The 23,944-nt window shown below is 38.1% G+C and overlaps 2 protein-coding genes across 4 annotated transcripts in view; both read right to left on the bottom strand.

Annotated features, from left to right (window-relative positions):
• Hnmt (histamine N-methyltransferase) overlaps nt 1–23,944 on the bottom strand; it is a 58,949-nt gene that overhangs the window by 9,811 nt on the left and 25,194 nt on the right. For all 3 annotated transcript variants that reach the window (XM_004626386.2, XM_023709797.1, XM_023709798.1), the window contains exons 4-6: nt 3,687–3,794; nt 2,520–2,650; nt 60–153 (exon numbers count right to left, since the gene is read on the bottom strand). In XM_004626386.2, coding sequence (XP_004626443.1) covers nt 60–153; nt 2,520–2,650; nt 3,687–3,794 — 333 coding nt within the window. The remainder of the gene's footprint in view (nt 1–59; nt 154–2,519; nt 2,651–3,686; nt 3,795–23,944) is intronic.
• LOC101566486 (NADH dehydrogenase [ubiquinone] 1 alpha subcomplex subunit 1) lies at nt 21,255–21,719 on the bottom strand. The gene has a single exon (XM_004626385.2). It carries the CDS (start codon nt 21,700–21,702, stop codon nt 21,490–21,492), a length of 213 nt encoding a protein of 70 aa, XP_004626442.1. The 5' UTR covers nt 21,703–21,719; the 3' UTR covers nt 21,255–21,489.

Genomic DNA, 23,944 nt, shown 5'->3' with positions numbered 1-23,944 from the left:
ATCTATGCATACGTGCACAGTTGCTATTATAAAATTCATACTGAATGAACATAACTCACCTGATGTAAGAATAATCAGAATCTTAGCGTTGGTAGCTAAAAGACCATGGAAGAATTTCAGAGTAGCTGGGATATCTTTTACATAATACAGCATCTAGATAGGGGGCAGGAGAAAAATGAGACAAGTGAGGTCTGAATTTCAAGCCAAGTAAATTTTTATCCAAAACACAAAAGAAAAAAATTGCTATTGAAAGATTAAACATATTTGTGAAAAGATAAAATGATAATGTAAAAATAAAACAATAATATAAGAAAATATTTGCAGAATGGAAAATCTATAGGTTCTACCAAATGATAGCGGATAGCTGAATAAATTTAAAGTTACTTTCTGGATCCTATAGCGCAGATATTAATAGCCGGAGACATCTAGAATCCACTGCACACAAGCACACTGATCCTCTACCTAGTCTATATTTTACAAATTGTAGTCCTTCTGGGAGCAAGTAGTACTGGAATCATAAAACCAGACCTCATTTCATGGAACATTGCTTTAAAATTAAGCCCTTTGCACTAGCTTCTCCATATGCTCATAGATCCTTTTTTTTTTTTTTTTTTTTTTTTTTAATCACAGGAAATATGACAGGCTTTGATGCTGGTAGAATCTGTAGGATACTCTCTGTACAAACATGAGGTTGGACACTTGGTCACAGAGGGCGAACAGCTAGACTAACCAATTTTATTAATTCTTGAACAATTCAAGTGTAGGTAAGCCTTGCTGCTCAACACACGGCATATGGTGGGATGCACTCAGGGTACGAAACAGTCTCTAATGATGTGCGTTCCCATCCACTAGAGAATCTGTCTCTATGGTGTGTCTTATATCTCACCTTCACTCTTTTGGATAAGAAGTCCAGATTCCATGTGCTTGCCAACAACAGCTTTATTGCACAAAGGGAAAACAATGAAAGCTATAACTCTTCCCATGAATGAGTAAAGTAACATAAATCTGAACATGGTCCATGAAGCCTCAGTGATTGTGTTTAGTGTTAGTTCATTCCATGTCATCCAACAACTATGACATGACCTGGATAAAACTGAGACAGTGGGCCAGAGTATATTCCCTTGTTTTTATTTGATCTTTGTATTGGCAGTGAATATGAAGTTGAAAAGCTGTCAGGAGGGTGTTATGGTGAGTACAAATGAGGAAACATCACGCAGAGTGATGCACAGTAGCTAGGGTGGGAAACAGTAGAATAGAATAGTGATGCTGAAGGAAGTAGAGTTTATATAAGAAGGAACAAAGATGGAAATATTGGAAGAAATAGGAAGAAGAATCTTATACCTACATCTACAATATTTCATAACAGAAGAATGGAATTCAGGGCTTCAGAGAGGAATAATTAGAGGTTATTGTAATAATATGGAAGAAGGAGATGGTGGTTATAAGAGTATCTACATTTTTCATGTTTGGAGGGTGGAAGATGAATTTTCATCTGATGGTTTCTATTTTCTTTATCAAATAAAGTGAGGTTATAAGTGGGAATGAATGACTGAATGATTATAGGAGATGTAAAGAGACAGAGGAGTTAGAAAGTAGCTGGAGAGGTGCGAAAGCAAGTCTGACAGAGACACATTCTAGACATGCCAGACAAGGCCAAGTACCCCCTGAGAGATGAGAGATTTGGGGATCTAAGGAGGCAGAGATATATGATGGCCAGAACATGCCAACCTTGTAGTCCTTTCTTCCTTTGATTTCTTATAAACCCATTCTTTTAGAGTAACTACGGTTGTGAGCTACAAAAGGAAAGATGTTTTGTTGTTAATCAGGTGGCATATCTAAAATGTATATATGTTCTAATGATAGCCAATTTCCAAGCTCTCGTGCTGCACAGAAGTGGTAGTGACAGCTGAAGACCCAGCCTCATGGCATCCACTAATTACTAGTTAGTCTGCTGCTGCTCCAGTACTGAAATAAAATCTGGTTGAATTCATAATAGTAAAACCTTATTATCTCAGGAATCACAGCACCTATGCCTTCTCTGTCATGTGCATACTAGCCAGGCCATTTATAGAAGGCATAAGAAAGACAATTCAGAAAAACTCTGGGACACTGGACCTTAGACCCTTTGAGCTGCTTGAAAATACATTAGGATATGTTGCCACTCTCTATTATCTGAATTGTCTTGCTTTTGCCTTCCATAGATGGCCTGGTTGGTATGCACATGACAGAGAGGGCACAAGTTCTGAGTCTTGTCATCAAATCTATGCATAAATTTTCCATTATGAAAAACTAATTAAGACAACATTTACAAAAAAAGAACGCCTTGTGAATGAAGACAATGAATCAAGAGCTTATTAGATATTAATGAAAATTGTAGTGATATCAACACTTTTATGCTCACTTTTAAAACTAGAAGTCAGAAGATTTTATCTTTAAAAATATTAAAACACTGTACATTCTTCATATATGCATATGAAAAATCTCTTTTCTGATAGTGCATTATAGTAAGTATTTCTTACCTGAATCATATGAATAAAGTCCCACTTTTGAGTCTCCTTTTTCTCCATCATTCTGTTTTGAAATTCATTTGATGTCTCCTCATGCCAAGCAAACTTTATGTTCTCAAGATTTGAAGTCTTGGCTACAAGCTCTAAAATTCAGAGAAGAGGTGGCACAGCATCAATTTTAATTGCAAATGTGGAGCCCATTTCCATTTAGAATTTTAATGCAATCAATGCTATATACATAACAGACATAAACCACATCTTTCTTTTTTATGTAGCTCTGAGAAACCAGAGAGGGCTCCTCCTGATTTTTTTCCCCACTATTAAATGAAATTAGAGGTGAAAGATAGAGTCAATCAGAAGTAATGAGAACCCGATCAGACAAAGGTTACATTATCTCAGTATAAATGGGGAATCAATTGGAGAATTTTATTAATGGAGAATTGATGTGGAACACATGATAGGTTTGTGTAACCCAGGAGCAGACGAACCACTGTCAGAGACTCCACTGGGCCCAGCACCACTTTTCCTATGGACTATAAGCTAAAACCAGACAGTGTTCTGCTTCCTAACTCTGTGACTCTGTCATCCATGGCTCATACTAATAAATTATCAGAAAGAAATCAGAAGGATAAATACTAATATGTCAAATTGACATGAAATTCAAATGTTGGTGTTTACAGGTACAGTTTCATGAGAACACGATCATTCATGTTGCTTCAGTTTACATATTGCTTATGACTGCTTTGTGTCACAGCACCAGAGTTGATTAAGTTGTGACAGATTTTGAGGACTTGTGAATCTAAAACATTTGTTAGTTAGTCCTTTTCAGGAAAAGTTGACTGTCTCCTCCTGCAACTCTTCCTCTTTCAGGGCAGAGATGCTTAGATATTGCTGAATGAATACATCAATAAATCAATGAGTCCATCTCAAAGAATCAACTTTAAGAACAATAGCTGAAGATGACAGAGGAATGGATAGAGAGTCAATGAAAGAATCTAATTGTTTACTGTTTATATCTGAGGTGTTTATTCATGTCTGCAACCAATAATTAGGCTTTTCCCAGCAAGCCTAGAAAAAGCATACTCTGGTAACTGTACTATTAATGATCCAAAGCAAAAATACGAGATGAGAAACTTTAGGAAACAAGATTTTGTACACAGCTCAGTGTGTTACAGGCACCTTTGTATTTGGTGATCTGTTCAGCGTTGGGCTCAACAACTTCGTTGATGATATGAGCTCCTGGGTATTGAGCCTTGACTTTGGAGAGAATTTGAAGATCCATTTCACCTAAAAATATATATATTTGGAACAGGTTACATCATTCCAGGAAGAAGTGACTAAGAACAGTTTCAGCTGGTTTATTATCTGCTTTACCTGTGTAAGAAAAAAGTAGCATAGATAATAAAGATCAACTACTGCACTGTCAGTGCCTGTAATGCAAAAAACTATGTTTATTTTATTTTATTTATTTATTGTAGTACTAGGGATTGAACTCAGGACCTTGTGCTTTCCAGGCAGGTACTTATGCCACTGTGCTTTATCCCCAGCCCTATTTATATTTTTTGAGACAGGCTGGCCTTGAGTTCACTTTGCTGGCCTGAAATTCATAGTAACTCTCCTGCCTCTGCCTTTTCAGGGCTTGGATTACAGGTATGGGTCACCACACTCAGCAAAAACTAGGTTTTAAATAGGAACAGTGTGATTTGAGGAGGGGTATGAATGCCACCAATCCATCAATTCATATAATCTTTAACAGCTATTACTGCATTTCACTAAATCAAAGTTATCACTGACTGTAGAGAGTGACACTTACTTCTTGTTTCCCTAATTAAAAAACTGAAATATAATTCAAAGATTTGATCAATTGCAAGATATAACTTAAATCAGAGATTATTAAAATAGGAAAAAGAATGCAGGTATCTTAGAACTGAATAAACAAGTTTAGGCTGGGAGAATTTAAAAAATGTTAGTTGAAAAAACACATAAACATATGTCAGGTACAAATACAGGACATGAAAATATGTCAGACATCGGCCCTCAAAACCTCTCCACTACCTAGTGGAAGGCACACACACAGAAACAATCCTGGATGTGCTGGGGTGGATGAGAGAGGAGGTGAGAGTGTGGCAGAGCTTTATGAAAGAAGTCATTCTTGAGCTCTGCCTGTCTCTGGGTGTGATGGAGTTGGCTCAGGGACCTCAGGGAAGTGAAAGATTACAGGTAGAAGTGACAGCATGGCAGAAGCACAGAGTCAGGAAAAAGAACATTATATGTGGGAACATAAGAAGTTCCAATTTTTTGGAATACTCAACAAGGCAAGACCTCCAAGAAAGAGGAGATCCCATGGTAAACAGAGAGGAGAATATGGATCGAATGGATATTAATTAATTCATTAATTTATTCATCAGCTGTTATTTGGCTGTTTCCCATGTGCCAGGCACTTCAGTAAGCTCTAGTAAATAGTGATAGGAAGGACAAGAGGATCCCTTCCCTGTCAGAAATCAGCCTGTCAGCGATAGTATAGGAGGCAGTGGAAAAGTCAGAAGGACTCAAGTTCCAAATCTTGTCCTTTCCATATGGTAAGTGTATATGACTTTAGTGTGTTTTACTTTTCTAAGCTTCGTTTTCCTCACAGGAAGCTAAAATGAAAAGTGATACCTAATTCATTGGTTATGAGGGCTAAGTGAAGTAATGCATATTAGTTGCAGTGCAAAACGAACTTGCCACTGAATAAATGTTAACTTAGTTATATGCGTTGCTTTCACAGAGTTCCCCTCTTTAAAAATATTCCTCTCATCCCCATCATTGATATCTTCAAGTTAAGTTTTACATTTTTATTGAATTAGGTTATGATGTTGACCTGCATTAAAATGGAAACATCCCTTGGCAAGATTATGCTAGTAATCCCATGAAAATTACACTAGTCTTTAATGTTTTGGCATAAATAACAAACTAAAATTCTCCAAGGTTAGACAAGGAAGACAGCAAAAGCATGAGTCCTAAGATTGGACCAGCTGGAAGAAAGGATATGAGAAAGATAAGCCAGAAATAAAAGATGCTAGCCAGGAAAAGAAGTCAATGGCAGAATGATAGCCCAACTACTGCTAGGGGGACCTTAAGTCTGAGGACAGTGTGGATGGGGAGGAAGCTGAAGTGGGGGATGTGCTAGTCAGGATTTACATGGGAAAAAATTAATACAGACCACATAATTTATAGGATTATTTAATAATATTCATTCTAAGAGTCAAAGCAGAAAAATACAGGACATCTGTCCACACACTAAAGACCAAAAGAATCCAACTGAGGGTCTGGATCTCATGGCAATGTCCTGAATGAGTCCACCTAAAGACCCAAAGCCCATGACGATGGCCTCCCTGAGTCCAACTAGAGGACTAGAGTCCATGACAAGGTCTTGTGCAAGTCTGTATCAAAGACCTGCTCTGGGAATGCCCAATAGTCAATGATGGAAACTAGAAAGTCTGCTCCAGCAGGATGAAGTAGCCACACTGGCCCGGTAAGCCATGCTTAAGTCAAGCACAAGGGTTCCCCTGAAAAGAACTGCCACTATCCTCAAGGACAGCAAGGATCTCAGTTCCTCCAAGAGTGAGAATATCTGAGCTCATATCAGGAAAATCAGCACAATAAGTTTCTCCAGGAGCATCAATGGCACATCATTTTGCCCTCCATTTCTGCTTTTATGCTGTTGGCAACTATCTTCAGATGGGCTTTCCTCACCAAGAACCACTGTGATTCACTTCAGTTGAGTGTTACAAGTTGACCATTAGTTAATCTACCAAGAAGGATAAAGAATCTAGTGTTTTCCAAGCTGCCCCTACCATATAAAATCTTTCATCATTACCCGAACAATGATAGCTATCATTTACTGGCCACTTACTATTTGCCAAAAACCATGCTAGACCAAAATTTCCATGGAATATTTCACTTGCTTCAGACAGCCAGCTGCATGACATTATTTCCAACCAGAAAAGATGACTTGAATATGTTGGCACTCAGGGGATATTAATGTGACCAATGTTTAAGGCACTACTGTCTAAATCTAAAGTGTTTGTTTTCCTAGCCACTTGGTGCTAAGCATTAGAAAGATGCCATACAACACTGACATAAAGACTATTTTATTCTTCTCTACAACAATTAGTGTTGAAAGAAAAAGGGAAAAGGCTGATAAGAAAAGGTTTGGGCTGAGAAACAGGGATCCCAGCCTGCCCCAAAGGACTAGGGATGTTAGATAATGAAAGTTCTGGTCTTGCTTCTATCAGTCTAGCCACTATCTTCAATTAAAAGATCATTGATTGTGGAGCTCTCAAACTCGGAATTTTGAGAGAAATAACTGACATGCTGTCCTCCCTGCTCACTTTGATGAAATCTCCTTCTCCTAAGATGGGTTCTGATGTTTCGGAACTGCTTAAATACCAGATTACAGCTAGTTCCACCCCAAGCATGTTCAGAAAGAGGCAGTCCCTACTCCTGGATCGCAGATAGAAGGCACATTGCCAGAAATGCACCGAAGATTTGGAAACCAGGAGTTTAGGCAGCCACACCTAGAATACAAGCCCACGTGTGCTGGATCTCTAGCAAAATCTGTGAATAACAAGAGGAGGTACTGAGACTGCTGTCAGGAGCAACACCGTGGACAATCTTTTGACTTTGGATTTTTTTTTTTTTTTTCTATCTCAGGCAACCTTAACTGTGGGTCTCGTGTGGCTTGCAGAGCAGGGGATCAAACCATAGTCCCCTGAACCTGACTGAGTTTGCCCAACTCAGCCAGAAGCAGACCATTAAAGTGGGAACTTTAAACAACTGAGCTAACCCTCAAGCTCCCAATCCTGACTTTGTAAGTCAGGTGACCATGCTTCCTGTTTGCCAAGGACAGTTTCAGTTATGCCCTTTGTCCTATGTCCCTTCTGGTTTTATTTTGTTCTTAAGTTTTCAGTTTTGACAACATAGTATTATTATAATTGCATGTCTTAAAATAGGGTCTTTTTCCCCCAAAGGAACTATCCCTTAAATAGATTAGTACAATAAAACCTGAAAATTGATTAGTACATCAATATTTTTAAATTATTATAATTTTAATTATTCTACATACATGCTCCACTTCTTACTATCAAAGGCATGCTAGGCTGGATGATTAATAACACCTCCCCCCACTGTGCACTCAGGGCTGGTAAAAGGTACCCCCTTGTAGGTAGCACCATTTAGTCATTCTCAGGTGGCACAAGGCTAGCTAGTTTCCTTGTGCTCTTTATTTTTATTTATTTATATTTTTTGTATTTAGCACAGGGTCTACAGGGTCTCACTACACAACTCAGACTCTTAGTGACCCTCCTGTTTTCAGCCTCCCAAGCCCGGGGATTACAGGCGTGCAATACCACGCCCTGTCTCATTCGCTATCTCAGTGAGCCCTGGGAGTGGGGCTGGCACGGCACAGCACAGCACAGGGATGGAGCCCCAGTCTTTGTGCCTGTCTAAGCAAGTGCTTTAGTCCACTAAGCTATCTGGCTGGCCCTCCTTGTACTCTTTTATAAGGCCACTAATTCTGTTTGTGAGGATAGGGGCACCATCATCCAACCGCACCCTAAAGGCCTCATCTCTGAATGCGTTTACATCAGGATTAATAACAATTTGGCAAGGGGTAAGTAAACATTTCAACCATAGCAAACATCAAGAATGGGCCTGAATGTAAACCACAGCCTTTGCACGGTTATGATATATCACTGTACATTGATGAATTTTAATAAATGTACAAATTTGTTAGAGGAGGTTGTTAATAGGGAAGTCAGGCATGTCTGAGGGAGGTAATCTCTAATCTCTTAATTTTGTTGTAAGTTTTAAATCGATCTAAAATATGTTTAAAGCAAACAAATATTTCAATGAAGTTAATCTTCATATTATAGTCTAGGCATATGGCATCTAGTTATAATTATGTTCTTCAGATTTTCACTTGTGGTGTACCCAGTCTATGTAGTTACACATTTCTCCTTTTATTCTTTTTACCTAGCCAGAAAAATTAAAAATATATATATTTTTATTTTTATCTTTAATACAGGGTCTTGATACAAAGCTGGACTCCCAGGGATCCTCCTGTATCAGCCTCCCCAGCACTGGGATTACAGGTATATGCCACCATGGTTGGTTTGGGGGCTAGATCATCCAGGGCCAGCACGGCATGTGGTACCGGGGATCAAACCCGGGTCCTCGCGCTTGCTAGGTAGGCACTTATGCATCAAGCTATCTCCCCAGTGCAGGAAATTTTATACTAAATGATACTCTGCTTTTTCTTTTCTGCCCCTCATCAGTAATGCCTTTGTTCAGGCCCTGAGATGGCTAATCTTGATCACCAAATTGAATAGTTTAAGAGCTGCCTAGGAGGTCAGTAAAGCACACTGTGGACAGGTGTGAGGAGGTCATGGGGCGTGACCTTGTAGAGTGTGGGCTGCTCGCCCCTACCTCCGAGCCTCTTCCCTTGTTTTCTGTTCCTAGATTCCATGAGGTGAGTAGTTGATCTACTATGCCTGTATTATGAGGCTCTGGCCTTGGTTCCAGGTGGTCATATACTACAAACAGTTAAAACAAACTTTCCCTCCTTTAAGTTAAAGCTGTCACCTTTTCATCCCAATAATAGAAAGCTGACCAGTGCAGGCCCAAGTCATTAGTCATCAAAAATACTGCATTCATCTCCTCAGAGGGCATCCTAGCTCTCCTGGGCTTGTTTCCCTCAAAAATAGCACCATGACAACCATTTTAAACTCTAAATTACATAAGTTCATAACTTCACTGCTTAAAAATCTTCTATGAGGCCAGGGAGATGGCTCAGTAGAATAAGCACTTGCCTGGCAAGTGCAAAGGTCTGAGTTCAATCCCTGGTTCCATCAAAAAAAGAAAGAAAGAAAGAAAGAAAGAAAGAAAGAAAGAAAGAAAGAAAGAAAGAAAGAAAGAAAGAAAGAAAGAAAGAAAAAAGAAAGATCAATCAAACAAACAAAAAAACCCACTAATGGCTTTGATCAGTTGAGTTGAGGCCAACCTCCTTGACTACACATAGACTCACACTGCTGGCTTTCTTGTTCTTATCTCTCACAATTTCATATTTTGAAAATCGTGTCCCAGGCACTCTGAATCACTTGCACCCTTCCTGCCTCTCTCTATGAGGCATCCTCTTCCAAGCCTTTTGCCTTTGCTCATGTTTTCTTCCCTACTCGGAATACTCTCCCTCACTTCTTTACTTTATCTGGTGAACTCCTACACATATTAAATCTACCACAAGCGACTACTGATTCTCATATTCTTTCCCACAGAGCCTGGAAGCAGCCCCAGAATCCGCCTGACACTAGCTCCTCATCAACTGCAGATGTTGGCAACACAGATAAAACCATTTGCTTTCCCTACATGTTGCTTTCCTTCATGTATTTAACTTTTCAGCAAAGGCTTGATTCCAATAAGCTATTAGGAAGGATCAAAACGACAGCGTGATCAAATGATCTGATTTGATTGACAGTAACTAAAAGCCTTATGAGGGGTTATCAGACCTTACAGTAGTACTATGATATAGCAGTATAGGAAATCCACAAAAAGTGAAGAAGGCTATTTATTTGTACTCTTTCAACTAAATCTCTCTGAATAGGAGTCACAGCATTATAAATATGTTCCGGTACCAGGCAGTGAGCATGCTTCAAATACTCTTCAAAAATGTACAAGATGTGGGCTGGTGAGATGGCTCAGTGGTCTAAAGCACCTACTTGGGACAAGCTTGGCAAAGCACAGGGACCGCGGTTCAATCCCCCAGCACCACATGCCAGCCAGCCCCGCCCCCTGGTGGGCTGAGCTGGCCACACACACACACACACACACACACACACACACATAAATAAATAAAATTTAAAAAAAAATGTACAAGATGTGCCAAAAGGATAGAAAAAATAAGGCCTGATTTGCACCTAGGAAATAGTTCTGAAGTTTTCAGTGCATTCAGAAGTGAATGAAAGAAACACCAAAGCCCAAGTCTGCTGAAAGAGCAATAAGTTAATATATCTTCATTTGTATTCAATCTCTTTCATATGTGAAATTCCATTGTACAGTGCTTGATTATAATTTTGAACAACGGTAGACTACTTATTTTTGACATCCTAAATCTTAAGGTATATACATACCAATAATTGTTATTATTAAATCTCTATTAATGACATTAGTTATTTCCACAAAATATCTGTAAAATTTCTATAATAATTGTATAAATAATAATGATTAAATATCTCTATTCCGATATATCAACCTTTTGCTTTTCTCTTCTGCTGTGAGTAGCAAAGCAAATTAATGATTGTGGAATCTGAATGTGTTATACATGATTTCAACCCGAATTCCTCAGTCAATCAATATATGGAATTTAATCAGTTACACATATCCAAATACGTGTCAGCATAAATCAATGAGGCACAGAGCACTTAATTTTGGTATACAATTATTGGAAAGCTACATACTGAATTACAGTTTGTGGTTATCTCACAGAGGGAAAATTATAGATTATTTTAGATAGTCCTTTTTATTTATAATCTGGATCATTCAGCTGAATTAATCACCTTAAAATCTTTATTAATTAAAAGCCACTTTTGGGTGATTCATTTTATGTATCGATTCTACTGGAACATGTTGTGTCAAGATAATAGGTGAAGCAGTAATCTGGATGCATTTGTGAAGATCTTTCTGGAGGCGATTAACATTTGAATCACACTAACACTAGAATTAATGTGAAGCAGATTGCCTGGGTAGGGAGGGTGAGCTGATCAACTGAAGGCCAGATCTCGCTACCCTGAAAGGAGCATTCTTCCTCCCTGGTCCTCACACTCAGACGAAAGCTACAGGGTTTTCTTGAGTCTCATGATTCTGCTCTTAGACTGGAACTTACACCCCTAGTGAGGGTCTCCATGTCTGGATCTCCAAGTACAGTAGGAGACTACGGAGCGAGAAATCAGTACCCAGGGCCTGCCAAATAGCTCAGAGGATTAAAATGCCTGCAAACAGGTGCAGGGGCCGGGGGTTTGATCCCTGGGCTTGCCATGCTGGCCCTGTCCCCCGGAGCACACCAAGAGGGCAACAGAGACTGGTCTTGGTGGCGAGAGCCTATAATCCCAGCATTTAGGAGGGTGTAAATAGGCAGATCACTACGAGTGTTATCTAGTAGTAGACCCTGAACACCCTGTAGAGCCTTCCCTAAAATACAAAAACAAAACCAAAAAAGTCAGTTCCCATAATTATGAGACCCAATTTCTTATTTTAAGTACATACATCACCTACAGCTTCTGCTTCTGTGGAGAGCCCTATTATACCTTCCTATCAACATTTTATTAAATATTAAACACAAAACTCTGCAGCAAAATAGGTTCAAGTTTGAATTGATTGTGATTGTTTTATATGCAAATGACTATCCTAAATCTGTAGGATTTAGAACAGCCCACATCCATAACAATTTGACATTTAACCTAAGGTCATTATGCAATCTCTGCAAAATTTGTTAAATTTTGTCAACACTAACATCATATTTAGTACTGTTTCTAATTAAACATATTTAAAGATAGGATCTTTTATGTATATCAATTGTTCTCTCACACAGTGAATGTATATTTTATGAAAACTAAAAATTTGATTTTTATAAGGCACCATCTACACTACAATGAATGATCATATGGAGAAGATATGACTCTCTTACATAATGCAAGATCTTTAGTGATTCAGAAGACTCCTCCTCTGAGTTTTGGTCTTGTAGTACCAGTATAGGAGGCTGTAAAATGGAACTTGGCTTTAAAAATGGTAAGTATGCAACTAGTCAAATAATTGAATATATAAACGGACAGACAAACTGACAGCTAGTGTTCCAATAGTTTTATAGATGACTAGAGGAAGGAAGAATGCAGAAGTGGGAAGTCAAAACTTAGAAAAATATGTTTCTTAGGTTCTCTGCAGTGACAAAAAAAGGATCAAAGGTAGGATATAAAGATAGCTGCAGGATATAGATCGCAAAAGCCCTGCCAAATCTCCTATTTGGGGACTGTCACAGTGAGCTATAGCCCCACATCTCTATTCCATTTCTTTTTTTTTTCAGACAGGGCCCCTGGTTGCCTAGAATAGGCTTGAGGCCTGCTTTCATAACTTCTCTGCCTTGGCCTTTCAGGGTTCTGGGATTATAGCATGCGGCATCATACCTGCTATCCATACTTAATCTGAATTTTTGGTTCATGTGGCACTGCCTTAAGAACATACTTATTGTGTGTGCATGTACTATTTAGGCAGAAAATAAGAGTCTGAAAGTCTATTATGTCTCCTGTATTGTAACAGACCATGTTTGTTAGATGACCATGATAACCTTTGTTTGCTGCTATTCAGAAACAAACAATAGAACTTCATGACATAACTGTTGGGATACTGACTCTTAGTTTCTATCAGTGTAGCTGAATCATCAAAATGGCTTTGGTTAAATGGTGCAGTCCTTCTCATTATTTCATACAGTACTAATGCATAACTTAAGAGAGTAAATTCTTTTTTGGGGGAGACCAGGAATCAAACTCAGGATTTTATACTTGCCAAGCAGGTGATACACCAATGAGCTGTATGTCTAGTTAAGAGTAAATTTCCTTTGATCCAATTTTTCCATCTAAGAAATGAGAAAATATAATTCACATTGACTCCCTTATTCATAATATAACACTTTAGAAAATTTATTTTTGTTTTTTAAATAAAATTTCAAATGTTTATAAACAGTAAAAAAATATTTTTGTAGCTTTTTTATTTTAACTTTCCTATGCCATGCATAAAATCGTCAATTATAAAATCAGGACAACTAGCTAATTAGTTCAAATTCTTAGTCACAAAAGTTATTAACCATGAAGATTTTTAGATAACAAATGAAACTACCAACAATTATCCCATGAAAGCCAAAGAGTCTTTCCAATTTTGCATGTTATAATGCCTTACCACACATGGACTATGGTTCTTATTATATACCATGAAGGACCTATATTGTTGAGTTTATAAAGAGTATTATTGAAGTTAATAGGGGCATTGACAATTGCACAAACTCATTAATAATCAGAGAGATGGAAATTTAAATGGTAATAAAATATTACTTTAATACACTTACAAAAAATTAGAAAGCTAGAAAATGATAAGTGTTATGACGAAAATTCAGAGAAAGAAAATTTTATGGAGGCTCATGAAAACATGGATTACTGTGTCCATTATAGATATTAATTTGCTAATATTTATTCAAATTAAATCCTGGCATATTGGCTGTCATCCTAAGCACTTTGGGAGATGGGGGCAAGAGAATTTCAATTTCATTTCCTACCTGGGGAACTTGGCAAGACTCTGTCTAAAAATTAAAATTAAAGGGACTGGGATATAACTCAATTACAGGTACAACATGGTTTGATTCCCAGTACTTGATACTGACAACAAAAAAATTATACACACGCACATATACACAGACACACGGTCACACACACACACAACACACACTCACACATGCACACACAAAGACATGAAAATGAGTAATATACTGAAGACACCAGAAATTTTACCTGAACCTATCCCTCTTTGACATATACATTATTTTTGAGCTAAAGGCAATCAAGCAGCAAAAGGATGCAGAACTGCCCCTATCCTTCTACTTTTCTGCCTGTAGCTAGGAAACAAATTATCCTCTAATGGAGACAGTTCTAGATACCTGCCTGCCCAGACAGCCCCGGGGCTGCTGCAAGTGTCCTTCCTCCCTTAGTTTCCTCCCACATACTTACTTTCACAACTATTCAGGTTTCCCAGCCTTGGATGCCTGAAAGCATTTTCCTCAGCCCTGTCACTGCCTCACTTGTAATTACCCCTTGGTTGAAGGTGCTTTCCCAATTCTCTTGCCCCCATCTCCCAAAGTGCTTGGGATGACAGCCAATATGCCAGGATTTAATTTGAATAAATATTAACAAATTAATGTCTATAATGGACATAGTAATCTATGTTCTCATCAATAATTATGCCTAGTCTTTGTGTTCACAGGAGTGCTCATTGCATGGGGGATGCACACTGCAGCAAGTGCAGTAAGTTATAGTAATACTGAGTGGGACTCATAGGGCCAAACAGTAGAAATACGAAGGTCCATCACTGGCCACAGTGAAGAAGGCAGAGAGCCCAGGGAGCAGGAAGGCCATTGTTGGCTCTCTGTATGTCCTACCACCCACTGGCTTCCAGGTTTTGCATAACTTACTTTGAACTTCAGAAATTTTTGTAACATAATTGTGATTGGCAGGTAATACATGATATTTATAGCTGAGGGTTCATGATATAAAGATAAAACATGGACTTTAGAGAGAATTAGGACTGGCCTTGGGTTCAGCTCCAGCATCTGTGATGTCACCATGCTTATCTTAAACCTTGCTGGCTTCCACACTTCTGAGCATTAGCTTCTTTGTTTTTAAATGAAGGCTCACAGAGCTGTTATGAGAATAAAATGTGATTACTCCTGTATAGCACCCAGGGCTGTCACGTTACAGAGGGCTGTAACAGAGCTTAGGTCTTGTGTGATTCCTCCTCTAACATACACTGTACACAAACAGCTTAGGTTATTTCAGCGTATAAAGGGGGATGAAGAAAGCCTTTTATTAAAAAAAATTGATTGGTGAACTTTGGGAAACCTTCTGGTCGTGTTAGTTCAAAAGTTAATAAAATTTAATCAAAAATTGTTATTAATAGGCTGGATATTGAATTTTTCCCCGTTCTTTTCACTTTCATGTTTTTTCTTACCAAACAGAATATGCTGAGTTTTTGCTTGTACACTGACCAAAAAATAAGTCTTAAAAACTCCTTGCCAGCAAGTGTATCATAGCTAACATTCTGTTCAACTAATCGGCACAAATATTTGTCTCTCAATAAAATTATGGAAAAAAGAAAGATAGATAGTGCATGATTGTACTTATAAAATGTGCCTGAAATCACCAAGTTTTATACATTGAGATAACGAAATAGTGGTTGGCAGCGACCAGGCAGAAGGGAAATGGGGATGTGTTAACTTACATGCATAAAGTCTCACTTTTGAAAATGAATTAGTTCTCTAGGTCTGCTATATAGCTTTATTCTTATATTTAAATATATTGTGTTATCTGCTCAAAAACCTGTTGAGAGGGTCTCATGCTAACTATTCTTACCACAGTGAGATAAAATTCTTTCAGAAAAAAAAATAGAGTATAAATTCTTATGTCTCCTTTCTGGACTACTTCTAGTGTTTTATTTACTTTTTAAAAATGTATTTGATATAGAGTCTCACTACACAGCTTGAACTCATAGTGATCCTACTGTTTCAGCCTCCTCAGAGCTGGGATAACAAGCATACGTCACCATGCCTGGTCTTGGTGGTCAGCTTGGTGCAACTTGGGCAGAGTTGGCAAGGCATGCAGTATTAGGGCGCAAACCTGGGTCCTTGTGCTTGCCTAGGCAGGCATTTAGGCCCCTGAGTTATCTCTGCAGCCCCTTACTAACTTTTAAAATCTGATATTTTTGTAGTTCTAATATGTTGCTTTTGTAGAAATCGTATTTTAAGGACATCATGCTTGTATTGCTTGAGGGATACTGAATAAAAATCTCAGTGTAACTTACAACTTCAGAAATAAGCAAAAGATGAATGCCTTGTTTTCAGAAAACTTTTCTCTGGTCCTTGATCTACGGGGACTTTAATATGAATTTAATGCATTTACTGTGACAACAGAGGAATGTTCCATGCTTGTTTAAAATTCACTTAATTAAATATGGAACAAAAATATGAAAAGGAAAAATTAGGAGACTGCAGAGAATCAAACCTGATGTCAAATTCAATACTGAACAGGATTACCATGCATATTTGTTATTCTGTCCTTTCAATTATAAATCTGTAAATTAGGGATAGTGTGGTCTATATTGTAAGGTCTCAGGATAAATGCCAGAAAACTTATGTAGACACAATCTGCCACAGTTCTTGATATATATTAAGCATTCGATAAGTTGACATTCATCAATTCAATAAATATTTTTGAGTACTACTAAAAGTCAGATTCTAATCATTGGAGATACAGCAATGGCTAAAACAGACAAAAACACCTAATCTTAATACAGGTCAATAACTCACATGGAGAAATCTAAGCAAAGAGTAAGGGGACACTACGGTATGAGGGCTTTGTGATTTTCAAGTGAATGGTCAGGCAAGCCCTCGGAAAAGGTGACATTTACAAGAAGCCTAAAGGCAAACTGAAATGAGAAGAATGAGGATTTGCCTTCCTAAATGGGCAGCTCTATAATCAAATGACAACTTGAAGAGCATTCATCATGTATTCGTGATGTCTGGCTTGTCTTGCTGACTGAGCCTACATAAAATGAAACACAAATCCTCGCTTGAGAACCCTGGGGCTTCCCCAGCTGAGAAACTCTGTGGGTCAAGAAAACGGAGGATTAAAGACTGGAGAAATGTCCTGCTATTTCATTTCAATCTGTGCTTCATTTTTCATATCAAAATATATGTGAATTCTTTAGATTATAAGCGGGAGAATTCTTATTCTATTACAGGTTGCAATAAGATTATTGCCCTTGTTCCCTCTACTAAAATACTAGGGAAAAAATAACTTTTTAGGAAGAAAGATTGCCCAGATAACTCTGCGCCTGGTGATGAAAAATTGTTCAGCTACAGGTTTGCAACTAGAGCAGGAACAACCTGATTGTGAGTTGTGGTGTGAAAGACAGAAGATTCTTGGCAAGATTTGCCTTTCTTTCCTTTCTCTCTATCTCTGTGTTTTCTCTCTGGAGGATGGGTGTCTCAGTATTGAGGCTGTTCTGTCAGTAGGGAGGAATGAGAGTAGAACACGAAAATAGCTGTTGATCTCAGGAAGTGGATTATAAATAAAAATTCTGAGTCAAAAGGGCATTGTCATTTGCCTTCACGTGTCTTGGCTCAGGAAATCTATGGCCTGAATGTCTTGTGACTAGCGGATGCCTAGAAAAGGCCATGTGACCAAATGTTCTGTGAAGTAGAAACTTGGAGAAAATGCCTCCAAGATGCTAAACACCAAGGCGCAGAGATATTTGGCAGAGGACACAGAAAAGACTACTTTGTATCTTAATTTTTAATTTATAAATTTTGAACATAGATTCTTGAATTCTACTTCGCAATATAAAAACAGAGGGATGAATTCTATACTAAAAATATTATAATATCTAAAAGTTATATTTGTGCACTCTTAATGAAGTGCTTCCTATCTTCTTTATGTCTAAAGAGAGAATTTTTAAAATGAAACTACATACACTGAGCAGTGCAGCCCCACACGGTCATGTGGCTGGGATTTCCTCAACACCTCAACCACACTCACTCTCTCCTTTTTCTTAAATAACCTACATGAGCTCTCCCGCAAGATTTGCTCCACTAATCCATTGTCAGTATGGTGGTTAAAATACAAGTCTTGCTGTAGAAAATTATCAGTTTTGTATTTGCTAGTATGAGAAAAGAGTCTGAAAGCCTACTGTCCTTGTAGGGTAAGAAGCTGGAAGTAATCAACAGAAAACCTCAAGAAACTCAAAAATAAAGAACAAGAACCATCTTTTCAATCCATATTGTCCTTATGATGTACTTGAGGCCTGGCACAGAAGAATCCATGGACACTGAAGAAAAGCCTTGCCAATCTATTACTGCTATTGCTGTTTTTTTTCTTTTTCTTTTTTCTTTTTTGTAGTTTTTAGTAAGGGTCTAAAGGGCTACAGCATCTCACTATGTAGATTGGACCTGTAGTGACCTGTGTGTGTTCAGCCTCTCAAGTGCTGGGATTACAGGCTCCTGCCAAGCCGTCTCAGCATGCCCCTCAACGTGTCCTGGGGGCAGGGCCAGCACTGCACTTTAATCCATTGAGCTATTTGGCCGGGCCTTAAAATACCTATGCTGGTACAATGCTGTTGCAGATTAATCAAAATGCACCAAAGGAAAATTCTCCTGGAAACGTGTCTGGGCAGCATTTTGGGCCTCCAGCATGTAGTGGAGGGAGATGAAAGAAACTAGGGCGTCTAACTTTTAACATCGCTAACTCATAAATTAAATCTTAGTTTTAATCATGTTTCCACCTCTGACTATAAAATACTCCAGAAAAGTTGAGAAATAGAGAAAAATAAAAAATAGAAAACATGGGGCCGGGAAGATGGCTCAGTAGAATAAGCGCTTCCCTGGCAAGCTCAAGGCCGAGTTCAATCCCCGGTTCCACTAAATAAATAAATAAATAAATAAATAAATAAATAAATAAAAATAGAAAACAAAAGAAATATCTCATGAGTCAAAGCAAAATTTAACTTTTTTTGTTCATTTCATTTGTAGCGTTTTGGTTCTCTTCAGCCTTCTTCGATCAGGTGTCTATGAAAAGTTTCTACTTCTTCCTTGAGAGTAAAACTACGAATATATCAAAATGTATCTGAATGTCTATCTGCAGTGGTTATAGTCTCTTAAACAGCTATGTTATAGAATTGATTCAAGTATTAATCTGTTATATAATATGAATGAAATGAAAAGTATATAGAGAGTATGTATATATATATGCATTTTATGTGCACTTCTATAGTGAAAGATATATTTTAACAGAAATATATTTCTTAAAAAAAAAGAAATTTTTTTTTCAGAACCAGGGATTGAACTCAGGCCCTTGTGCTTGCCAGGGAAGAACTTATTCCACTGAGCCATCTCCCCGGCCCCCTCAGAAATATATTTCTTATACAATTTGTTTTCTCTATATAAGTAATACATATTCATGGGCTGCATGGAGACTCATGTATGGTATTTGTCCTTTAAGATTGCTTGTTCATGCCATAGTTGCTGTGTGTGTGTATGTGTATGTGTGTGTGTGTGTGTGTGTGTGTGTGTGTATGTGTATGTGTGTGTGTGTATACACATCCCAGGCCCTTTGCACAATAAGGAAATTGCTTAATGATGTATATTTTGAACCACAATCCCATTATTACATGATGGAAATATAGGATATGTCCTCAGTTTATGAACTTAATATGTTTTGCAATTTTAGGGAAGACAGCTGCGATTGTGTCTATATGAGGAAGATGGCCATCGTCTTATTTGTTGTCTGATGTGAGTTTGCAACGGAAGTTAGATTTGCTGAAAGCTTTTGTTTGCAAACCGAATTGATTGCAGTTCACCCACAAGGACGCACATGTGCACATAGTGGGGCTGGGGGTGTGGCTGAGCGGTAGGATGAAGATGACACATGCAATGGATGACCTGGGTTCAGTCCTAAGCATCAAATGCACATGTGCACACACACACACACACACGCATGTACACACACATACTTACATTTAGTTTTAGACATTTTGTTATTTTGAAGGGGTCAACAATAAACCGTGAACATTTTTACAATTTTTTAAATCTTTTCAGGTAAATTCCAAGAACCAGAACTAATTATTACAATGAGGCTCTTGATAAGAAGTAGCATTTTTTTATTTTGTTTATTCATTAATAAGAAGTGCATAGTAAAATTCATTTATTCTAATCCAAATAAATGTTTAAGAATAAATGCCAAATGGCACAAAAATAGTTTGGCCTAATTGTAACATTTAAAAATACCGAATTACAAAAAAAAAAAAAAAAAGCATGCTTGAAGAAAGGGTGCTAGCTTCCTAGAAAAGATGCAGGCTGGAAATCCAGGCTGTCTTATGGATCTTGTACGTGATCCATTTGTGGGGCCCTTGGCACCGGGAGTAGGGAGTGGGGTAGGGGTGTCCAGGAGGAGGCGCCAGAGAAGCATCTAGGGCTATGGAGGGACCCACAGCAAAGGCAAGGGAGTGGCTAGTTATCAAAGAATTTCAGTATTCAAACAACCAGAATGGCCAGGCCAGTGTGCACCAGATGAAATTGAGAACTATTCATGACTACAAATCATCCTCAGGAAAATTTGACTTCTCATATCCTTGCCTTTTGCACGTGAAAGATTTTCTGTTACAATAAAAATTAGTTTATTTAATCCTGAACTGCTCTCAGTGAAACTGAAACTTTCACTCAAATAGGCATTTTATGTTTTCTAAGTAATTATATAACCAAGAAGTATTCATCATTTCTTAGTTATTGCTAGTAGAGTTAGATGAGACCCCAAACACTGACCCCTTTCTCTCAAATCCTCAAAACAAAATGGTGAACTATTAAGTTCACTTTCTCAAAATGAAGATGACAAACCATCCTGTGTCCAAGGTGGATGTGGTGGATGTGTGTATGTTAAGGTGCAAGGTCCTATTCCATAACATGAAGGGGAAACTCGTCCAGTAATTAAGAGATGGTTCCATTGTGCTACAAAAACTGGCAAGACACACACGTCCTTCAAAAAATTAACATCCTCATATGCCATAAACATGCAAGTAGATTGTAAATAATCAAAGCTGAAAATGAACAACTCTCAGTTCAGCTGCTAAGGAGCAGGTTGCGTGTCTACTGTACTGCTGACCCTACCTGTAGTAAGCCATTGCTGGGCTCTTATTTATTTTAAGGCCTTACCATTGAGTTTGTTTGCTTTGCTAAGTTTAAAGTCATTTAATTTGCAAAGAATGGTGGCTTTGTCTCCACTTTGCTCATTATCTCTTGTCTGTTTCAAGCTCTATTAAATTAGCTAAAGCAATCTTCTTTGTTCTGCTTTTAATGACAGTGACTCCAGTGCTGTGGCATTATGTCCCATTCCCTCGATGCTGTAATGTACTTGTTTTTAAACAATACTTTCATGTTCACTGAAAGTTTTACAAAGTATAAAGGTGGTAAATTCTTTGGGTGAAATTATACATGACGAGGGTTTTTTTTTTTTTCATTTTGTTTTTATTAAGCATTACGTCACACATAAAACTAAGCTGCGTGTCACATAATACACCGCTTAATCTTCCAGCAGGGTTAGGTGACCATAACTGAGTTATTTTTTTCATCAATCAGGAAAACGCTTCCTTAATCAATGTTCTCCAGACCCTTTGACACATAGTAACGGTTAACTCCAGAGATGCGCCTGTCTCTTTCCATCAGACTCCACTGATACGGAAATTGGGCAACCCTTTTTTCCTTGCCACCGTTACTGAACCGGTGGATGTACGCAGTGGCCACTCCGGGAATGACCAAGCACACGCCCATGATGGCAACTCCAGGTAGAATCTCGAACCACATCTCGGCTCCGTTACCCAAACCCTTGGGTGCTCTCAAAGGTGGCCAGTATCAGTTTCCTTCCCGAAATGCTCCACGGCCACGTGGCACCACTATCTCCGGAAGAAGTTACGGAGTCTGCTAGGGCTCAAAAAGTGCCTGGCGTTTGCACGCTTGCAATTGTTCTCATATACTTCTTCCACAAGTTCCTTTTGCTCTCAAGTGTTTATGTTTTAATTATATAGTTATGAATGTTTCAAAGATGCTTTATATCCACAGCCACAGGCTATGGTCATCTGAAGTAGACCCTCTTAAATGTTACAGATAATATATTCCTGCATCCTGCAGTTTTAATGATTGAAAAATGCTGTCGTGCTGTAGATAAGCAATGCGAACTGGATTGAACAGTGTTTGTATGTCTAGACATTGCATCAGAGTTCTACCTCCTCAATTCCACCAGAGTGGTAGCCACAGGAGTGGAGAAAGGCCTGGCTCTTTCCTAAGTTTATTCATGACACTATGATACAACACCACTTTAATGCTCCAAACACCCAACACATCTGTCTTTTCTGTAAAATGTCTGAAAGATATATTTTTCAGCCTAGGCTGACATTATAATGTTACACATGACTTTCTCTTTCTTTCTTTCTTTCTTTCTTTCTTTCTTTCTTTCTTTCTTTCTTTCTTTCTTTCTTTCTCTTTCTGTTTAAGGGATGAGTCTACGGGATGTTTAGTGTCTCACTACTAAATCAGACTCGTAGTGATGTGCCTGTCTACAGCCTCCCAAGAGCTGGGATTACAGGTGCATGCCACACTCAGGCTCAATTGCTGTGTCAGCATACCCCGGGGGCAGGGAAGGCATGGCAGGCTGAGGGATTAAACCCCCGGCCCCTGTGCCTACTTCCTGGTGCTTTAATCCACTGAACTATTTGGCTGTTCTTATTTTTCAGATGTGCTTCCATTTCTGGTCAGGTTTGATCAAGAACAAGTCATTATACTCTGGCAAGAAGTACCATTCAGGAGCTTTCGCACACTACTCTTTGGGACAGAAATACTTGTAATTTTGTTGGAAAGAAACTATCTGAAGATGCTAATAAGAGTATTCAACTTATTTTTTCTGGATAATTAAAAATTCTCAATTTCTCTACACATTCCTGATCACTTCTAATTTATTGAGTAGACTGTTGGAAGACTCTGGGTCAATAGAAAACATTAGTGTTTGTTTCTACCTCTTTCTGGTTTCTAGAACAGACATTCCAGATGTTTTACTGTTGATTCTAACTACATTCTTTTAGAACTAGCTTCTAACATTAAACTTCTGTGTCACTTTAACAAGCCATTTATGAAAGAGACTAAGAGTAAGAATCTGATAGATTTTCAATAGTTGGCCATTACTAAGTACATAATCTTTCCTTTCCTAGGTTAATTACTAAGTTTTATATCTGTTTACTACAATGTTGAGCTGTACTATAGAGACTTGGGTTTTGTTCTGACAGAATAGGATTCAGGTTTCTTTCTTATTTGTAAAGTGAAGGTGATAGTATATGAATTCCATTTTTTAAACTATGTGGGAATGTTGATGGACACAAGTTGAACAACAAGAAAGCAACTTAATTACTTTCAACAGATATCAATAACATTGTTATAAAAATAATATTAGGAGGGATTATACTACCTGATATTATTTCATATGTGAGTTGTTTACTGGATTAAAAACATTATACCGTAATAATACATATGCTATGGGAATTAAATTGGTGTATAATAGGTTGATGAAAAATAAATAGAAAGCTTTAATAAATGAAATTATTTGAATTTTAATCCTGTGTAACCCTTTAAAACTTTCTAACATTTGATCAAAAGAAATGAACAATGGGACAAATAAAATGATCCTCACTTCTGCGGAGTCCAGAGCAAGAACTCATTGCCTATCACTTCCTTCTGTAATATTTTTCCAGGCAAAAATATATGCACTATAAATTAATAGTGTTCTACCTTGCCACAGAGAATATGGTTTTCTTTTTCTTCCCTGTGTAACAGTTAGCATAAAAACAGCACTCATTAAAAGCTGAATGAGGGCTGGTGAGATGGCTCAGTGGTCTAAAGCACCTACTTACAACAAGCTTAGCAAAGCACAGGGACCGTGGTTCAATCCCCAGCACCACATGACAGCCAGCCCCGCCCCCTGGTGGGCTGAGCTGGCCACACACACACACACACACACACACATAAAACACACACACACATAAATAAATAAATAAATAAA

Source organism: Octodon degus, unplaced genomic scaffold (genome assembly GCF_000260255.1).
Source record: "Octodon degus isolate 3935 unplaced genomic scaffold, OctDeg1.0 scaffold00014, whole genome shotgun sequence".
NCBI lineage: Eukaryota > Metazoa > Chordata > Mammalia > Rodentia > Octodontidae > Octodon > Octodon degus.
Note: the sequence above shows the minus strand (reverse complement) of the source record. Positions and strands in the feature narration are given on the sequence as shown.